The sequence below is a fragment of the Eulemur rufifrons genome, chromosome 10 (genome assembly GCF_041146395.1).
Source record: "Eulemur rufifrons isolate Redbay chromosome 10, OSU_ERuf_1, whole genome shotgun sequence".
Taxonomy (NCBI): domain Eukaryota; kingdom Metazoa; phylum Chordata; class Mammalia; order Primates; family Lemuridae; genus Eulemur; species Eulemur rufifrons.
The window spans coordinates 12,891,630-12,912,716 of record NC_090992.1 but is presented as its reverse complement, the minus strand read 5'-3'; the positions used below and the strand labels follow the sequence as shown (position 1 = coordinate 12,912,716).

At 36.2% G+C, this 21,087-nt stretch overlaps 1 protein-coding gene across 4 annotated transcripts in view; it reads left to right on the top strand.

The window, feature by feature from the left end:
* The window catches only part of CPEB4 (cytoplasmic polyadenylation element binding protein 4), a 64,771-nt gene that overhangs the window by 34,737 nt on the left and 8,947 nt on the right, over window positions 1–21,087 (top strand). The window contains exons 3-5 of one of the 4 annotated variants that reach the window (XM_069483846.1): window positions 5,259–5,309; window positions 15,054–15,077; window positions 16,742–16,915. In XM_069483846.1, coding sequence (XP_069339947.1) covers window positions 5,259–5,309; window positions 15,054–15,077; window positions 16,742–16,915 — 249 coding nt within the window. The remainder of the gene's footprint in view (window positions 1–5,258; window positions 5,310–15,053; window positions 15,078–16,741; window positions 16,916–21,087) is intronic. The other 3 variants (XM_069483849.1, XM_069483847.1, XM_069483848.1) reach the window with 3 other exon arrangements.

Here is a 21,087-nt window from a genome sequence, read left to right as displayed (position 1 = left end):
GTGTTAGAAGTTTTTAATTGTGTTCACCAAAGACTCCCCCTACTTTCCTTTGGAGTATCTAAGTTTTTATAGTGTGAATCAATAAAAAAAATTGAACTTAGAATTTTATGCTACTTGTCACTTTATAGGACTGTATTAACTATGTTTTAGAGAACCTTATAGAGTTAGAGTTATTTTCTATTATTGTTCCTGGACCTGTACCATGTCACCAACAATACTGGCATGACTCTGAAAAAGAGAAGATCATAGCATGAAATCTAATAGCACTGTAGAATATTTGGTATTTTCCAGTGTTTGTGTATTTGAAAATGACATTTATTGTATTGTTTCCTATTGAATCATCAGTAGCAATAATATCTGGGTTACTCTTTAGAAAATAACTTTTATTTTACCTAATTATGAAAGTAATACACATATTGCTAATATAAAAGAATATTTTCTTCTAGTCTTTTCTTCTTTCATCTCTTTGGCTAGGTTACTTTAGCGTCTTAAAAGAATATGATAGTACGTCGTACTGTTCTTTTGAGCAACTCCTCCTCCTACCTATTTTAAGTCAATCTGTTTGGTAAATATTGCTTCTCTCCAAATCACAGATACCTAGCATAGAATTGCCCGCTTGGTGTATGGATATGTAGAATTTGGTATTGTGGATCCCCAGAGTCACACTGTGTCTGTTGCCTATATTTGGCTAAGTTGAGTCATGTCACCAAATATAGCCTATGCCTTCTGCATGATGTATGCCAGGCTTCTGGCTCCGAATGCCACAGCTGGCCTCTAGAGACTACTACTTTTCCTTTCATAATGTCCCTTAAGATTAGGGCTGCTGATCAGGCAGTGTTTTTTATATTTATAACATAGTCAATACCAAGAGCATTCAAAGATTGAATTTTACCCACTAATGCCTTCCTTCTGCCTTAAGCAATTCAATTCTAAATGTGCCAAAACCTGGGTTATGATTATAGATAGATGAATTATCAAAAAATCAAAAATGCAGACACTGGGTGATAGTCATATTCAGTTATCTCAATTATTTTTATTTTGTTACCCTTTGTTTATATATGGAATTCGGATGTTTTAAGTTTAGTACCATGAACTCATTGAATGCTCACCCAGTGCCCAAACAGGAAACTCAGGACGCCTAAGTTAAAAAAAAATGCTCTAGTTCTAAAGGGAGGCTATTATGTAAAGAGATAAGAAAGTTAGCCAGAAGCTGAAATGATTAGGTAAGAAGGTTGGATATTGTTTTGTAGCTACAAATAAAATTAGGCAAGTTAATTTAAAAAGTGTTTTCCCTTTTGGAAACAGTGTCTTGTAAAAAGGTGAGCCTGAAAAAAAAAGATTTGAGAAAACTCTCGAGAAAACTTACATTCACACAAAAACCTACACATGGATGTTTAAGGCAGTTTTATTCATAATTGTCAAAACTTGGATGTCCTTCCATAGATGAATAGATAAGTAAATTGTGCTCCATCCAGACAGTGGAATATTATTAAGCACTAAAAAGAAATGAGCTATCAAGCCATGAAAAGACATAGAGAAATCTTAAATGCATATTACTAAGTGAAAGAAGCTGATCTGAAAAGTCCACTGTGATTCCAACTATATGACATTCTGGTAAAGGCAAAACTATGGAGGCAGAAAAAAGATCAGGGGTTGAGAATGGCTGGCAGGGATGAGTAGATGGAGCACAGGGAATTTTTAGGGCAGTGAAACTATGATGCTATAATGATGAATTCTTGTTGTTATACATGTTTTCAAACCTATAGAATGTACAACACCAGGAATGTACTGTAATGTAAACCGTGAACTTTGGGTGATAATGATGTGTCGATGTAGGTTAGTAAGTCGTAACAGATGTACCACTCTGGTGGGGGATGTTGATAATGGGGAAGGCTGTGTGTGTGTGGGGACAGGGAAGGATATTAGAAATCTCTGTACTTGCCTCTCCATTTTGCTGTGAGCCTAAAACTGCTCTAAAAAAAATAAATACAGTCTTTATATATAATATGTATATATGTGTGTATGTGTGTGTGTATATCTATGAAATACCCACCTACACCCTTCATTGGGAACATGGAATGAGGGCCGCTATCTCAGATGTGTGAGGGGTTGGTCAGTTAGCTAGCCATGGAATAGAAAAGGCAGAATAGGTAAATTGTCACCTATAGAGCAGAGAGGATGTCAGAACAGAAATAAAAGAAAGAGTGCAGGCAGAATGTGAAAGGCTTGTATACGACTTTAAATTCCCATGGTACTTATAATGGGAGTTTTTGGAAGATTTCCAGAAAGGAAGTGATTGATATGTGTTTTCCATAATAGATTATGGATGACCCTTTAGATATTTTAGTTGTAGAAAGAATTTACAGAAGAGTAGGGGACACAGGTTAGAGCAGCATTATGAAAATTTTTTTTTTTAAAAAAAGGTTTCTTAACATCACTGCTTATATTTAAAAATTTTAATGGAAAGAATTACAGATTGTTTAACAGAAATGTCACAGGTGTATATGCTACTCAGAGGCTAAAATTGATTCTAGCCTGACAGGAATCATATCACAAGGCAGATCAAAACATTAAAAACAGGTCTCACTTTCAGAGTTCAACTGTGAACTTTGCCAGTGATTCCTCAGTGTCAACGTGTCTTGGCCAAATACTTTGTATTCAGGGTAAGCACCAGAAACCGTGCTACGTGTTACCTACTTGGTGGCAAGGGGATTCTCTTCAGGAGGTGTGTGATGAGATAAACTCGTAACTGAGTTAAAGGGATATTTTTGTTCCCGTCAAGTTGAAATACTCTTTCTCCTTAAAAGTTACCCAAAAGATGCGTTTCCGATAAAGTGGAACTTCATTTGTTAAACTGGGCCAGCCAGTTTACTAATTTGTCTTTTGGATTCTTATTGTTAATTATCTTTCCTTGGCGTCAAACAAGAACCATTATGGTTCATATAGAACAGTCTTAGTTTCAACTGGAATGTTAGCATTAGAAAATCTCTTTTGAAATATAATAATAAAAAAACATTTCCTCTTAACCTTTAACTTAAACTAATATAATTAAATGTTTTTATTTCTGTATTGACTTATGTCATCTTTTAGAAATGTTTTATTAATATAAAAAAGTGGTATGTGTGATAGCTCTTGTTCGTTTATTAGAGAGTTTTACAGGTTAAAATGTATACATACGTTCCATTACAAATTAGCTGCTACTTTGAGTTGTGATTCAGAAATAGTATTCTTCCCCTCCCTCCAAGTTTTAACAGTTAAAGGTCATTTTCTTTTTCCTAACATCTCAAGTTTATCCTTTTTTAAAAATATACTTGTGACAAGTCATAAGATAGAGGCTATAGTTAAAGCAGTTCAGATAGAATTCACCAACCTCAGGTAATGGCTGTGTACCTTAGCATTAAAGAATGAAACCAATTTTTAGGGAGAAATTGAAAAATCAAAACTAATTTTTACCTTTTTCCCTCCCATCTCTATCCCTACCTCCACTCTCAAAATAAGAATAAGCTGAAATTTTAAGTGGAACAAATAACAATTTAAGAAACTCTTTTATTTGGTTTTAAATAGTAGGAAAATGATAAAGTTCAGATTTTGTTTCCTGTTGAACTCCAAATTTTGGATATGGATTCATTACAGCTGCTGGCAGTAGAGGATAGTTGTCTCTTTTCATGGCGTGAGTTCATTTCTGTGGAAAGAAGCAGGATTTTTCTGAAGAGTTGTTAATATGTAGCTGTCTCTGGTTCCAAGAGTGTTCAGTGGGACTAGGTAGAGTCCTTGCTGGCATCTTGGAAGCCTTACCCCAGCCTCAAGGCATGGGGGAACCTCTGCTTATCTGCCTTTGAGAATCATGGTTCTGTGGTGTTGGAGTTCAGACTGCTGCTACCTACAGGAATGTTTGTGGTTCTGAGTCAATTTCAAATTCTCATACTACTCCTGATTTATAGAGTGCTGAACTATAGTAGAGAATTAACAAGCGGGTCCCCCTCTCCATTCCTTAGATGAGCAAGACTGTTGAGGGTTCTGCACCATTCTTCTGAAGGTGGGTGCAGATGGCATGTGGGGTTTAGAGACTTACAAATGTTACCATGGTGATTCTTGTTTTCTAACTTATAGCAGCGGTCCCCAACATTTTTGGCACCCAGGGACTGGTTTCATGGAAGACAATTTTCAATTTTTCCACAGATTGGGGGTTGGGGGTGGGAGGCAGAGCTAGGCGGTGATGTGAGCGATGAGGAGCGGCTGTAAATATATATGAAGCTTCGTACACTCACCTGCTGCTCACCTGCTATGCACCGTTCCGAAGTTCCATGGAAGACAATTTTCCACAGACCGGGGATGGTATGGGTGGAGGCGGTGAAGCTCTGCAGCCGGGCTCCCTAACAGGTCCCTGACCAGTACCGGTCCACAGCCTGGGAGTTGGGGACTGCAGACTTACAGTGTATAAGTGGATACATGGTGTGCACTCGTAAGGATTTGTGGTCTAGAAGCCTCAATTTACATGTAGAAACCCTTCCAAAACAGAAATGTAATTTCTTAAAGGTAGAGAAATCCCAATGACATTTACTTCCCCCAGTCATCTGGTTACCAATTTGGAAGACAGCTCATAACAACCAAATTTTAGTACCTTCAATAATTCATTTTTGAGGAGCATTTTGAGTGCCCATTTTAGGTTCAAAACTAGATTTTGACACACTTCAAAATTCGGAGGAAAGTAACGTAGCATTTTTTCAGTGCCTGCTGTTCTCTGGGGACTGTGCCACGTGGTTTTTGATATTTTCTATCCTGTGTAAGTACAATAAAATGTTCTTTACTGTGTGTATGGATTCCCCAAAACATGAATTAAACCCATCAGCATGTCTGTACATGTAGGAATAAGCCTAGCGCTTTTGTTATGAGTCACAAAGGAAAATATTATTACTGATTACATACTTTTTAAAAGTAACAAAACACCACACAAATGAAAATTTTTCACATTTTTGGGGCAAAAAAATGTGAAGATTGTCATTATGAGTTGTTCTTAGAACATAATGGTATAGAGAAAGTTACTTTGGATGGAGATTTGAAAATTAGAATGATCTAGTAGTTAAGAATGAGGGATATTTTATTTTCCCACTTTAAAACTTTCCCTTTTTGAATACTGGTGAACATCCTGATTCAAATACCATGCCTATTTAAAAACAGTCAATTCAGCTCTGTTGTTGAATAAATTTAAAACATCTATGAAAAAAGTAAATTTAGTAACGGCCTTCTTTTACCTTCAGGTCGTCTAAACTATTCATATCCAGGATCCGATAGCTCTCTGCTTGTTAATGGTAAGTGATAATTGATTTACCCTAGTGAAGTGCACAAAACCGATATAAGCTAGTACTAGATGAGAAAATACAGTAGTTGTAATTCAACATTTGGAGAAATGACATTAGTTTGTTTTGTAATGATAATTGTAAGTTGCTATTAAACTATCAGCTATTTTGAGAATAATTTCTTTACCTCAAAATTATGGCAGAAATTTTTTTTTTTTTTTTAAATGTGAGAGCCAACTGATTCCCTGACCTGAACTTGGTGACAATGAGAATAAATGAGAATCCTAAAATGACATATAAAGACTGGCTGTATCTATCATTAGCTTCTGTAGGGTGACCTTTGAAAAGTCAATATAAAGGCCTGGAAAAATGTTCCAGGAGCAGGAGAGGATAATCAGAGATCTAAAACCAGAAAAAGGCAGCCTAAGACCACAGTGCTTGACATTGCGTAGGACAAGGTCATTTACTGTTTGCTGTCTAACAAGAGCAAGAAAAATGAAGTTTTATTGGCCTTCACAGTATCTTTGGTAGATTCTTCTTACCTGTTCCAAATATTACCAATGTGCTGTCAAGTTTTCTTTTTATATGCGTAATGAAGCAAGCTAAATTTCAAAGGAAAGAAGGAGACATCTACTCACAGAATTAAAGAATTTTAATGTCTGTTTTTTAGTAGCATAGTATAAAACAAAGGGTAAAATAAAGAGGTCTTGTTTACTTTTCTGCTCAACACGTGGATAACGCCTTCCATTTGCCAACACTCATTTTAAGTCCCACCACCTCTAAGAACCATTGTTGACTAAATTGTTATCTTTTCATCATTCCTACAACAAACACAAACAAAAAAACCTTCACTTCTTGTCTTTAGTATGTTGTGAGTGGGGCATTAAAAATTGCTTTTGGCTGGGCGAGGTGGCTCACGCCTGTAATCCTAGCACCCTGGGAGGCTGAGGCAGGAGGATCGCTTGAGGTCAGGAGTTTAAGACCAGCCTGAGCCAAGAGTAAGATCCTATGTCTATTGAAAGTAGAAAAAATTAGCTGGGCGTGGTGACACTTGCCTGTAGTCCCAGCTACTCAGGAGGCTGAGGCAGGAGGATTGCCTGAGCCCAGGTGTTGGAGGTTGCAGTGAGCTATGATAATGCCACTGCACTCTAGCCATGGCGACAGAGTGAGACTCTGTCTCAAAAAAAAAAAAAAAATTACTTTTATAACTGGATCTCCTTTTAGTAAGTGTTTGAAATCAGTGTGCTGTAGAATGTAGGATTGTTGAGCCAGGAAAAATCAGAAGGGGATTTGATTTATGAGAGTTCCAGTTAATTCCGATCTTCTGGAGATTGTATAGTTTCTAAAAACTTGCTTGTTTATCAGATGTTGGTTTTTTCATGCTACAGTGGCAGAACAAATGCCATAATATAATATTCCAGCATAAATGTGTATAGGCCAAAAACTAAACAGTGGCATCAGAATAAGGAGGACATAAGAGATTTATGTAGAAGGATTTACCTTTTCCTGTGGAACTAGTTCTAGAGTCAGGTCCGCATGCTGGAAATTGCTGTAAGCCAAGATTTGGGATATTACTGTGTGATCTTAGGCAAAGTGACCAAGTCTTCTTTGTCCCAATTTCTTTTTTTTTTTTTTTTTTTGAGACAGAGTCTCACTCTGTTGCCCGGGCTAGAGTGAGTGCCGTGGCATCAGTCTAGCTCACAGCAACCTCAAACTCCTGGGCTTAAGCGATCCTACTGCCTCAGCCTCCCGAGTAGTTGGGACTACAGGCATGCGCCACCATGCCCGGCTAATTTTTTGTATATATATTTTAGTTGTCCATATAATTTCTTTGTATTTTTAGTAGAGACAGGGTCTCACTCTTGGTCAGGCTGGTCTTGAACTCCTGACCTCTAGCGATCCACCCGCCTCGGCCTCCCAGAGTGCTAGGATTACAGGCGTGAGCCACCGCGCCCGGCCCTTTGTCCCAATTTCTCTGTGAAGTTGTTCAGTTGGTTAGGTTGCTTCTGGGACCCTTCTCTGTTGGGGTGAGAAAAATAAACTCTCTCTAGTAGGTTTCCCTTAAAGCTAAATTCACTTAGTTAAGAAAAAAGTCTATGATTGCCTTTCCTTTTTTCTTCACTAATAGCTTCTTTTTAAATGAATAGATTGTTTTTTAATGACCTTTACTTGGCAAAGAAAAAATTAAGGTAACTTTTCTTCCAGATATTTCTGTTGGGAAATTTTATTGGTTCATGAACTCTAGGAGGGGACTACATAGTTTTTACTGTTGCGTACATGATAATTTTGTTTATTCTAAAGGTATATTGGCTGAGGTTAACATTATCTCAAACTGAAAGATATCAGGATAATCTACAAGGAGAGATATCAAAGAGGAGACACTTGCTGGCTCCTTAAGCAAGACCCAGAAGTGTGGGGTTATGACTGCCATGGTCTTGGTCTGATACTCAGCTTTGTAGGGCTCCAAAACTTGATTTTGTCACATTTGATCAAGTGTTAGTTTTTAATAACCAACCATTACCAGTTTGTTCATTTATAATGAAGGATAAATCTTCTAGGTAGACCAGATGCTGGAGGTGACTGACCCGTTCTCTCTCGAGCAGCAAAGTCCAGATACACATAGCAGGAAAATTGCTTAAAAATCATCAGGAAATTAAAGCTAGGTTGGAGGGAGAGGTGTTGAGACAATTCTTTAGTGACCTTGATTTAGGTGTAGGCATTGCCCATTCTCCCAGTCATATTTGTGAAACATCTAGAGTGGATCACTTCTGTAATAAATTAATCGCATTCATGTCTTGATTCTTAGTAGTTTTGTTGTCACTTTAGCTCAGGTTTTGGAGGTACCCATATTGCAAATCTACTGTAATGAATTGTGCTTAGTGAAGATAAACTCAAGGATTATAGATACTTACCATCTCTTAGGGTTATGGTGAAGATTAAATGTATGTAAATCACTAAGCATAGCACCTGGCACATAGTAAGTCAAAATAAAATAATTAGAATAAGTAATATTTTTGTCTAGGAATATTTATGCTGAAAATTTATAACAAAAAATATATAGCAAGGGATTAAGATGAGTTTGTAAAAATTGTCTATAGTTGAACATGCTTTATCTATTATTAAGATAGATAACCTCAAACTATATTCACTTTCAAGTACACTTTCTTCACATTTTGTACTTATGCAGCATTTTTTTAATACTGAAAATAAAAGCCTAGTATATCATTGTTTAATTTTAAGACTGAAAGGAGCTATATTCTTCTCTGTCTGCCGTAAATAAACTATTCCAGCTTCCAAAAACCTTTAAAAAGGTGATTATATAGCCACTATACTTTGTTTCAATAGTAACTTTCAGAGTCCCCCCCCCCCAAATATGTGTTGAGTTGAAAGCTGTTTCTTGTTTTGTTTGGATAAACATATAGGATCTGTTTACACTCTTTCTCACATGAACATTTTAACATGTACATTTGAATTTCAACTGATTTTTATTGTATAATTTGTTTTGAAATTTTCAAGCAATCTCAAAGCTTTCTGGAAAGAAGCAGGGCTTAAACCTTCAATAAATAAAAAGGAAAAAGTCAGAGTTGTCAACCAGTTTTTTGCAGTTTATATTGGAATAACGTTAGAATTGGAATAATGTTAGAATTTCCCTGTAGAAAAATCAATGGGGCTTACTCATCCATAGATCAAATTACTGTTACTACTGGCCACGCTCAAGTGTCAGTGTTCATTATGTAGTGACCTTCACATACCACTCATGACTTATAAAAGGCAATGCCAATATAATTCAACAGTGATTGATAACTGCTATGAGTGTTATAGTGTACATTCTAAGGAATTATTCAATTTACTGCTGTGTTATTAGCTGTAGAAGTTTTTTTTTATTTTTTTTATTTTTTTTGAGGGGCAGTCTTGGGGAAAATTTTTGGATTTTAAATGTATTTTAAAAACCAAAATTTCTACCTACTTTTTGGATGCTGTATTAGTTTGCTAGGGCTGCCATAACAAGTGCCATAGACTGTGTGGCTTAAACAGAAATTTATTTCCACACAGTTCTGGAGGCAAGAAGTACAAGATCAGGGTTGATTTTTTTTCTGAGGCATCTCTCCTTGGCTTATATATGTCTTCTTGTGGTTTTTCCTCTGTGCCTGTCTGTGTCCTAATCTCTTCTCCTAAAGGCACCAGTCCTGTTGGATTAGGGCCCATTCCAATGACCTCATTTAACCTTAATTACCTCTTTAAAGACCTTGTCTTCAAATAAGGTTACATTCTAAGGTACTAAGGTTAGGACTTCAACATATGAAATTGGGGTGAGGGGACACCATCCAGTCCCTAACAGATGCCTTTTACTAGTAAATTTCATGTAATAGGAATACAGTCAGAATATCCATTTTATGGTTATAAGAAGTAAGCCTGAAACTTAGTTTCTCAGCTAAGTGAGAGGGAGTGCTATAGGCTTAACCTCAAATTCCTCTGGAGTATCTTGGTTTAGTTCTGAGATAGACATTGGATTAAAAAATTAATTTTCCTTTTACCCAGCTTGAAGCTTTATTTTACGTAAGAAACTATCACCACCTCTATGTAAAAGTACTTCTTCTTTCCTTCTCCTAACCTTCCATTCCATTGCTTTAGCCCTCAGGAGTAGCTGCTTCAGATATGAACCTTGTGGAAGGAGAAAGTTATAGAACAACAAAAAATGTTAGGTTTTAACAAACTCATGTATGTATTTCCTTTCCTCTGAGGATATCTGTTCACTCGGAAGCATCAACTAAATATTTGCTTGTCCCAAAGGAGGAGGTTAGTAAGTTAACTTTTAAAAGTTAGCGTAGAACATGTCTCAAAAGCTATCCATGTAACAAAAACATTTGTACCCCCTTAATATTTTGAAATTAAAAAAAAAAGAACATCTCTTAATTATAGTTTTTTGGAATGAAAGGAAGAAGATTATTTGGAGTGGGAGAGAAATCTATCAAAAGAGAGGGTATAATTTACCCAAGAGAAATGTAGATTATGATCACTTACTGAAAATGTATATAATATGATTCTAGTTGCTACAATAAGGAGCATGCTAAAGGATCCCTTCATGAAAAAGATAATATAAAAATATTGTAAACTCTAAAGTGTTCTACAATTGTTAGCCTTAGAATAGTAATGACAAAAGCCAAGAGTGATTGATTGTCAAAGATCAAACTAAGAATATGTACATATGAGTTTACTTTTTGAGAAAAGTAGGAAATAATTTATTGAGTATTACATACACACATGGTATCTTTCATTATTCTCTCATTTGCTTCCCGTTTTTATAAATAAGGAAACTGAAGGTTAGGGATATACAGAAACTAGAGTTGCATTCTTTGCTCTTCTCTAAGGTAGTTCTTTACAGATAATAAAATGTCATGTCTTTATCATATCTTATGAATATACTTTGGATGTTGTTGTACCAATAAGCTAATATAAACACAAGCCAGTGTGACGTAGGTAAGTCTAACCATAAAGCATATATGTAAATTAATTTTGTGGCAGTGAGCCTATAAAATTAGGGGTTAATTTATAAAATCATTTAAAATGATTTTTTGCATCTTTGTTGAGTTGTGTGGTTTGATCTTTGTAATGATTGTACTTGCTTTTTGGTTTGACCATCTTTATTCTTTTGTTCACAAATTAACTCCTTTTAGCTCCAAGCCTTTGATTTATATCTTTTTAACTGATTTAGTAGTTGGGCTAATTCTTCCTCACACTTTTTTTAGTCCTACTGAAAAAGTAGGTTATTTGATAATCTCTTATCATCTGAGGTACTCCCCCTCCCACATTTTTTGTCCAAAGAGAGTTGCTACTTGCCTTTTCACCATGGGTGCAGTGAGATGGACAGAGAGCCTAAGGTAGATCAGGTTACCTGATGGGATCAGGTCTTTCATTGCTGAAACCCAGTAGTGTTTCATCCTTTATGGCCTAAAGTCTTATTGTTTGCAAAATTGGTTACTCTTATGTAGGAGTAACATGATATATTTCTTTAATATATCATTTATTTGTTTTTAATATAAGTACCAAGAAGAAAACTAAAAAGGGTCTGTTAACAAATATAGCATGCACAATACTAATAAATTCAGAAATGGTACAGAAAATGGTACAGAAAGAGATAAAACAAGAAGTGAAAGCCACCTTTTTCCCGCATCCCGATTTCTTTCTCTAAAGGTTCTTGTGGTTATTTCTAGACAAACAATTTATGCATATTCCCACGTATCTATTTATATTTTCTTTATTTTAAAATTTACACAATAAGGATCATACAAAATACACATTCAAGCTACATCTTAGATTTAGGAACATATGCCACATTTTAAAATGGCTACATGCTAGGTATTTCTTCTTATGAATGTATCACTGTTATGGATACTTTGTTTCTTTTTGACTATTACAAATGTTGTAATAAATAAGAAAAAGATACTATTAAGGAGATAAATAATACTTTATTTCTATAATGAAATGTGTGGAGAGAGAAAGTCAGGAAGTCCTGACAAGTCTTTCTGTACCTTTGCAAATCTGGCATCACAGATTAATAGAATATTTTACAGAGGGAATTTGATGCTAAATAGGCTAGTAACAAGGAAAGAAACCATTTGTAAGCAATCCTGTAAACTATTTTTGGAAATAAAGTATTTATCAATATATCTAATAACATGCATCCAGAAGTTATGAAAATTTGTGGTCATAATGTTTCAAGCCCATTCTAACATTCTTAATCCTGTTAATCTTACATTAAATTACTGAGAACTTTAAAATCAAAAGTGAGAAATAACAATAAAAGTGGATAAATATATAAATAGTATTCATTTTAACTCTGGGAGTAGGGAGATTTTCAGTCAGTAGTAATAGCATGTATTATAAAAATCATGTAACAGTCTACTTCTTGGTAACTAAAGGAAAATTCTGAAAAGAGTTTATTTCAGACGACTTAGCTTGAACTTTCCCAAAATGCAGATCTATTTAAACATAATTATAGCCATTTTTTAAACTTGCCACTTCCTAGGATGTGTGAGAAACATCAAATAACAAGCAACACTTGAAAGTTGTGAGATTGGAAATCTGTCTGACATTTTCCTCAGGAAAGCAGTGAGGATCTGTGTTACGATATTTTGTCACAAAGTTTGTGCCAGTGTAATTTGAAATAGATGAGAAAAAGGTGCTTAGTACATCTTTTATATATAGGATAAAGTAGCACCATTTAGCATTCTGTTAATATCTGGGTTCTAATTACATAGATATGTTCACTCTGGAAAATGCATGGAACTTATAATAATAGTTTTCTGTATATGTCGTATGTTAAAATTTATACTAAAAATAATGTATAAACTTATAAGCAGAAATAAAAAATTATACATTCTCATTTTATTAATATGTATTCTAGAATGTCATTGTTTTTACATTTTTCAGTATTAATTTACATTGATTTCCCCATTTGGGCAGTCTTTATAGTTGCAAACATTATACACCTATAGCCTATTTTTTCTTTCTTTTTTTTCTTTTTTCTTTTTCTTTTTCTTTTCTTTTTTTTTTTTTTTTTTTCTGAGACAGGGTCTCACTCTGTTGCCCGGGCTAGAGTGCCATGGCATCAGCCTAGCTCACAGAAACTTCAAACTCCTGGGCTCAAGCAATCCTCCTGCCTCAGCTTCCCGAGTAGCTGGGACTCTAGGCACGCGCCAACATGCCTGGCTAACTTTTTCTTTATATATTTTTAGTTATCCATATAATGTCTTTCTATTTTTAGTAGAGACGGGGTCTTGCTCTTGCTCAGGTTGGTCTTGAACTCCCGAGCTCAAACGATCTACCCGCCTTGGCCTCCCAGAGTTCTAGGATTACAGGTGTGAGCCACTGCGCCTGGCCCCTATTTTTTCTTAATATGAGAAATGTCTACATAGTTTTCAGAATTTAACCACGAATTCTTCTATATTGACTAGCTTAATTTTGCAGTATATAATCAAAATTTTAATACACATTTGAAAATTTCAAGGGTATTTGATTTTAACTTTCAATCTACGGAGCCCTTACATGCCTGAAACTATATTTATTTTTCAAATAATAGAAGCTGTGAGAGTTTCCATGTTAATTTTGTGGCTTTTAAGATCCTATTCTTTTCTAATATCTGTTTTCTCAGAAATCCAAGCAGCATCAATCAAGTTTTTAAGATTGACAGAACCAAGATTTTCAAATCATTAATTTGTTTCCCCAAACTCCCTTGTTTTTGAAGCAATTGTATGAATAGAATGTTCTTAAATAAGCATCTGCTTTTGTGATATCACTTGTCTTTCTAACCTCTGCATGATTGACTAAGTCAGAAAATACCTTTTCTCCCCTAAACTTAAGACCTATTAAAGTGAAAACCTAACTGCTCGAGGGAGATTTTATGTTATTTTAATCCATTTGCTCAAGTACTGTGGTGAAATCCAGGGCTATCTAGTAGTGGTAGAAATGCATTTTAGCATGAAATGTTGTTTCATTTTGGAGAAAACCTACATGGTATTCCTGAGTTATACTTATTTAGCATTTGTCTAAGGCTAAGAATAAAAACCCTGACCAGTTTGTGTAGTGACTTCTTAAAGGTGCAATACCTTCTAACTCAAAAACCTATCCCAGCTTCCTGTTTAAACCTCATCCCCAGCCAAGTGCCCACTTGTTCCATATGCTTCTGTCCTGGGCACTTTTCCCTGAACATTACAGCAGCCCTGCCTGTAACATTGCCAGGCCTGGGGTGCCCTTCCTCTGTTTTTCCTTTACAGGCCACCTCGAATGCTCCCCCCTCGCTGTTTCATCAGAACCATTTACTCTTCCTCCTCTGTGCCTGTTGCCCTTATCACATAACTAGTATAGCAAGAGGCATGGGACATTATCATTATTTGCTTATGTGGCCCTCTGGCATTTAAGGTTGCGAACTCCTTGAGGTCAGGGCCATATGCTATTTATCCACAGTGCCTAGTGCCATCAGGCATTCAAAAAGTGTTTGTCGAATAGAATTGAGATGTTTGGACAGGCTGGGCTTGTAAGTGCCAATTTGTTTTAGGGAAGATATTTTCTCAAAAGTTTCGTGATTAAAAGTTTATACTGTCATTTCCTGAGTATTCAGGTATATGCTCCTGGATTACTAATTACCTTTTCTTTTCCGCTTGGCTGCGGCCTACTTGTGATAAGAATGCAAGACCTTTTACTTTTTAACATTTGGGACTTGGTAGATTTGATTAGGGACAAGAAACTGTTGGCTAAAAAGAAGTTTATAATTTGCCTAAAGATTTCATTTGCTATGATTTTCTTATGTTAGGGATTAACTGAAAAATACTGTAAAATTGTTTATCTTGTGGTGGTGAAAAAGTCATGAATTAAATATTGATATATCTTCTAAATTGCTAGGTAGGGAATTCTGAAAGAAAATGTGATTAATATGGTAATAGTTGGTTTAGATCATGTTATATGCTGCCTTAGTTTCATAATAGTTTGAACTTTGGGTGACAATTACAGCAAAAAGTTTCCCTTAAAACAAAATTCAATTCAAGTGTCCTTGAAGAACTATTTTTTGAAAAAAAAGAATGCGTTAAACTGATCCCTCACCATCTAATTCCTTGTTTTTGAGACATTTACCAGGAAATGAAGAATATAGCCAGTTTTTTTCAGTTTCAAAAGCTGGTAGATAAGATCACAGTTGATTCTTTTGACAATGTTTGAAAGGTTGTTTTTTTGTTTTTTGTTTTTTTCTCATTTGACATGCAGCAAGGACATATGGGCGAAGGAGAGGTAACATTATTGTTTCTAACTTTTAAATATATCAGTTGTATTTGGAGAGGACCCAAACTTGCTCAGTTTCTAGCCTTTTTGGGGAAGGGGTGAAGGGAAATGAAACATGGCTTTGATCCTTACATAGTTTTTGTGGTATAGTTAACATTTTAGACATTCTCATTTGAAGGAGTTAATGAGCCTAGAGAAATTATCAGAATGGTAGGATGTGAATTTGAATCAAAGTGATTTCCCTGTATTATATTAGAAACTCCATTTATATTTGAAGATTTGCTTTTTTTTCTTTCTGAAAGGAATTTCTTAGGAAGAAAATTAAGAGTCTTTGTAAAGGAAAATGTAGTTAGACTAGTCTCCAAATACTTTGGAAGTTTGATTATACTTATGTACCTTATTTCTACTTTTTTTTTTTTTCTACTAAGTAAGCATAATACATTTGGTTTAAAATGAGATGAGCTAAATAAATGACTAATCTTATAAATTTCAAAAATAGGGGAAAAAAGTCCTAGAAATTTTAGGGAATTTTAAAGAATCATTTCCTAGAGGTGCCTGAATAAACCTTATTCTTGCCTCCTGTAGTTTTGCCTTTTTACAGGAAAATAAGACTGTTAAATAGCTTAGATTTCAAATATAAGTGATTTTGGAAAATCATTCAGGAAATAACCTCCAATTTTATAATCATTTTTTTGTCTTCATTTGACATTTAGGATAAATTTGTAATAGATATACCATTATTATTTGTGTTTAGTAATGGAAATTGAAGACAAATGTGGCAACAAAAGGACATTGAAATGTTTCAGTGTAGTACCTAGAAGTAAATTAGTAGCTGAAAAGTGATAAAACAGTGCTTGAGAGATTCTGCAGCTATTTGTAGCTCTGTGTTTTCCTTATGATTTAAAAGTTTATATTTTGCTGTCAGGTAAATATGAGAAGATTGTTACACACTTGGGATCTCTTGTTTTTTCTGCTTACATATTCTGGATGATAAAATTTTCGAACAGCAAATTTAATGACTAGTTTTTAGAAATAGATAGCATCCTTAGCAAGTTGATAATTAATTACCCAGCTAATAATAAGTAGATCTTTAGCATGCCTAAAAATCTTTTCTGTAAAACTACACAATGAAGTTGGATAACAACATTAAGTGGGTTTTGATTGTATCCCATTAGTTAAGGTAAATGAAAATGAGTGCTCACTTTAAAAATTGACCTGTTCATTTTAAGCACATTCTCAGAGGAAATTGTATAAGCTATATTATTTGATCTTTTAAAGAAATTTAAGAGATTCAGTGTCTTATATCCAAATTTAATACTTAGTGTACATGTCTAGGTTGCCAGTGGCCTTGGGGCCCTGCCAAGGCAGTGCAGTTTGCTGCCAACTGCTTTCTAAAGAGTGCTCTCTCCTCGTGTACTTCCAGTTCACCTTGCTGATGGTTTTGGATCCCACTGGGATACTTGAGCAGTCCTCTATTTAACTATGTACTTTCTCTCTCAGTCGGGATTTTAAGGTGATGGGAATTGAAGAGCATGTCTAAGGGATTCTGTTATTCAGTGAGAAAAATAAAAGCAGCAGTTTTATTGAATCTGCCATTTTCCTTGTTTCTTGTACATGATAACCAATGGCAAGGAACATTTTCTGTTAGCCTTTTTTCTTGCTTTGTATTCCAGGTCAGTCTTCACTGTTTCCAATGGAAGATGGATTTTTGGATGATGGCCGTGGGGATCAACCTCTTCATAGTGGCCTGGGTTCACCTCACTGCTTCACTCACCAGAATGGAGAAAGAGTGGAGCGATATTCTCGCAAGGTGTTTGTGGGTGGATTGCCTCCAGACATTGATGAAGGTATATTTAGAAAGAACTGTTTATGGCAGGGTGCCCATGTGGTGGCACATAGGGAACTCATGGATAGTGAGTGCCGTTGTTATAATAATCTTATCTGGCTCCAGGTATTCAGGCTTGATTGCATTGTTCTCTTGTCCTTTCTTCCTGTCATAGCATATAAGATTAGTTGACAGAAGGAAGGGGAGCAGGGCTGTGCAAACCATCTGTGCAAGGGATTGGACTAAGTGGAAAAGAGTATAAACATCACTGGATAAACTTCCCAAGGATTTTATTGTTGTGGGCAAACATGGGTGCTAACTGCCTTTTTGTGTATGTATGGTGCCTTGGCCAAATTCAACCATGAATTTTTTAGTTTTTCCCACTTTTTATGAGTACTCCATAAATGTATGGTTCATCGTTTAAAAGTTTAAAATCTTAGATGAAGCATGAACTTTTGAAAAATATAGCCTGCCATTGTACTATGAGAAAGGGAATCTTAAGAGTTATATCACTTTGTGGGTATTTTTTAATTTAGCAAATATTTACATGCATTCTAAATACCCTGCATTGTTCTTAGGCTTGTTTACAAGGTGGAAGGTCTCTGCTTGCATAGCATTTACATCCTAGTGGGGAAGGCTCAAAAACAAAGTGTAAACATGCAAGAAAATATCAGAGAACTAGTGTTGAAAAGCAAACAGGATGATGTGATACAGTGATGCAGGGAGCCTTCTTAGGAAAGCCTCTCTGAGGAAGTGATATGTAAGCTGAGACCTAAGTAAGAAGCCAAGCTCTGCAAAGATTGAGACTAGTTGTTCAGGAATATGCTATTCATCTGTGGGTCTAACTGACCCTAATAAAAATCCAAGTGGCAGACCTTATAGCAAACACATATCCTTGGTTGTTTTCCTAATTTCTTTTGTCTTGGTTTCCTGAAGGGAAATGGAAATAAACTAATGCATGTTATGAAGAATAGAATAGATTTCTCTAAAAATAAGATCTAATAATAAGGTTTAGTAACTTCCCACTTAGGCTGGGATCAAACTTACAGAGTTACTTCTTTTTCTTAAAATGATCAGTCTTGGGTGGGTGCGACAGCTCAGGCCTGTAATCCCAACACTTTGGGAGGCTGAGTTGAGAGTATCGCTTGAGGCCAGGAGTTGGGGACCAGCCTGAGCAACATAGTGAGACCATATCTCTACCAAAAATAGAAAAATTAGCCGGGCCTGGTGGCATGTGCCTGTAGTCCCAGCTAGTCAAGAGGTGGAGGCAGGAGGATCGGTTGAGCCCAGGAGTTTGAGGTTATAGTGAGCTATGATGACACCACTGCACTCTAGCCTGGGCAACAGAACAAGACCCAGTCTCAAAAAAAAAAAAAAAAAAAAAAAATTAATCTTTTGCAAAGTTGAGATACAAATGGTTCTAACAAGTCAAAGATTGAAATAAACACAATTTTTTTTTTGGTCTGTGATAAAATGTCTTGGTGGAAGCTGTGCTCAAATGTCAGGTTTGTCTGAAGCAATCTCCATCCTGCCTTCAGAGAGCATAGTTTGAAGAATTTTGTGTTCTGCAGAATTATGTACTAAAAATTACATGGTTTATGGGGAAAATAGGGTTAAAGGTAAATCATTTAAAACCTTTGTACCTTTGTACCTGAAGCACTACCAAAAAGAGAATTAGTAGCTTGGTGATAACTTGGATAATCCAGGCAAGTTGCTCAGCATGCTTGGGACTGCCTCAAGGAATATTAAAAATGCACAAAACCAACAAAGTGGAAATATTGGCTTGCAGTCCTGGAGACAACGCAGATGGAAACGGGCCTTTGAACAGTGAAGAAGTGCACACTACACCGTCAGGAGATAACGGTTGGGGGCAGAGAGCCGTGGTTGCCACACTTATTTTTGATTTTCTTATAATAGAGCTGGAGGGCTCCTGCCTGTGTGTCAGACAAACTGGGGGCTTTTTCCTATCCTGATGAAGGTTAAAATTCTATTCTCACTGTGCTAGCTCACCTTGCCTGGGAAAAGTCATTTAAGAATGAGTACAACTTCCATGTTATACTGACCTCATTCCCCTACTTACCAGGCTCAAATGAGCAAAATTTAACGTACAGACAGGTTATCATAACAGAACAGACTTCACAGGTAATAATCTATGGGAGATGAAAACAGCTCTGCCAGACTGGAGTTTGAACATATTCCCCATTTTTCTTTTCTGTTCTTCCATCCTGCCCTACTATCAGGTCTTACCTACACGTGCTTACATACTCTTTCCAGACGTCTCTTGGAAATTTATTTTCCTATAATCTCATTAGTTGTCCAAATATATGTATAGCATAATTAGTATTGTTTAAATTAATAGTAAACTATGATCACGCCTTCCCTTTCTATTGTTTTTCCCCACTTTTGTTTTCTTTTCTTCCTCTTCCTTCCTCCTAGGGAGATATTGCTGTCCCAGAAAGTAGATTGGTGAGGGGGAGGAGGGTACCAAATGGAGGGGTGGGTGTGTGTGTGTGTGTGTGTGTATGTATGTGTATGTGTATGTACGTGAAGGGGTTTGCCCAGAGGTCTCATCAGCAGCCGGCATGGTGTATAAGAAATTAGGGCAACAAGAGCCAGGGTGCAAAGGTAGAAGGTCAAGGAGGCTAGCAGGGTAGCTGAAAGATTGGTAAATGTTTTATAGATAATGGGAGTTAGATTTCTCACCAGGAAGAGGGGATTTATAAACATGGAAAGGGGGAAGGCTAGGAAAAACCATGAAGAGTGGAATTGGAAATATCAATATGAGCTCATTAGTTTTTATAAATACACACACAGATACAGAAATAGTTATGTATGTGTATTCATTTATTTCCTAGCTTTGTCCACTGAAAAGACTTAGAAATAATGAATACCCACTAGCAGTGAGCGTAGGGAACACCCAAATCTTCGTTCCTAAATATCTTTTGCCACTAAAAGAAGCCAATACATCTTGGGAAAAAGGGCTGATTCTTGGGCTAGGGCCCAAGATAGAACAAGATGAGCCTAGAGTATCTTCTTAGGCCAGAAAGTATAGAAGTGCTTACAGAATGATGGGGAAGGTCAGGAGGACATTTGTCCCACGGGCCAAATCACGAACAATTTTTGGGACAAACTGAGCATCAAAATAAATGAGAGAATCAGATCACAACCTGTTGGATAAAATAGATCCATACTGTATGAATAAATGAACAAATAAATGAGACAGAAGGGAAAATTCTCCCTTGCTGTCTAATGCTAACTGGTAAATGTAGAGGGCATGCTGGAAATAGATAATCACTATTTGGCAACCAACGTTGTGATACAGGCAGGAGTCCTCAAAGGATGCCAAGGCTCATGAGGGAACAGGATATTGGTGGGTAACACAATATCCTCTTATAAAATATTATTCAAATACAAAGGGAGAAATGGTATCCTTTTGGTAGAGAAAATAGGCAGTACCACCTTGACCAGGTGATCAAGATTGACATGCCCAGTGATCGGAGAGGACAACATAGCATCATTATGGTGGCATTCCTGTATGGAAGGCATTGCATGAGAAACCAGAGTACAGATCCAGATTGAGGGTCACTGTCTTAAATTCATTCAGGCTGCTATAAGAAAATGCCATAGACTGATGGCTTATAAACAACAGAAATTTATTCTTCACTGTTCTGGAGGCTAGGAAGTCCAAGATCAAGGTGCCAGCAGATTCAGTGTCTGGTGAAGGCCTGCTTCCTCATAGTCTTCTCGTTGTAACCTTACGTGGCAGAAGGGTGAGGGGTCTCTCTGGAGCCTCTTTTAAAAGGACACTAATCCCATTGATCACCTAATCTGCCCCCATGACCTAGTTACCCACTAAAGGCCCTATCTGAAAACTAATTCTCACATTGGGGATTAGGTTTTGACATGTGAATTTTGGGAGGATGTAAACATTCAGACCTCAGCAGTCATCCTACAGAATGAATGTAAAAGATAGGAAAGAATGAGGAACTGTTCCAAATTGGAAAAGACAGATGCTCTAGGCATGTTACAACTAAATGCAACCTGTGTTCTGGATAGGAATATGGATCAGAGAGAAAAAAAGAGATATGTTGGGATAGTTTGAAATTCAAATGGAGTCTGTGAATTGGGTGGTAGTGTTGTATCAATGTTGACTTCCTGGTTGAGAGGGTTATATGGTGGTATATAGGGAAGTGG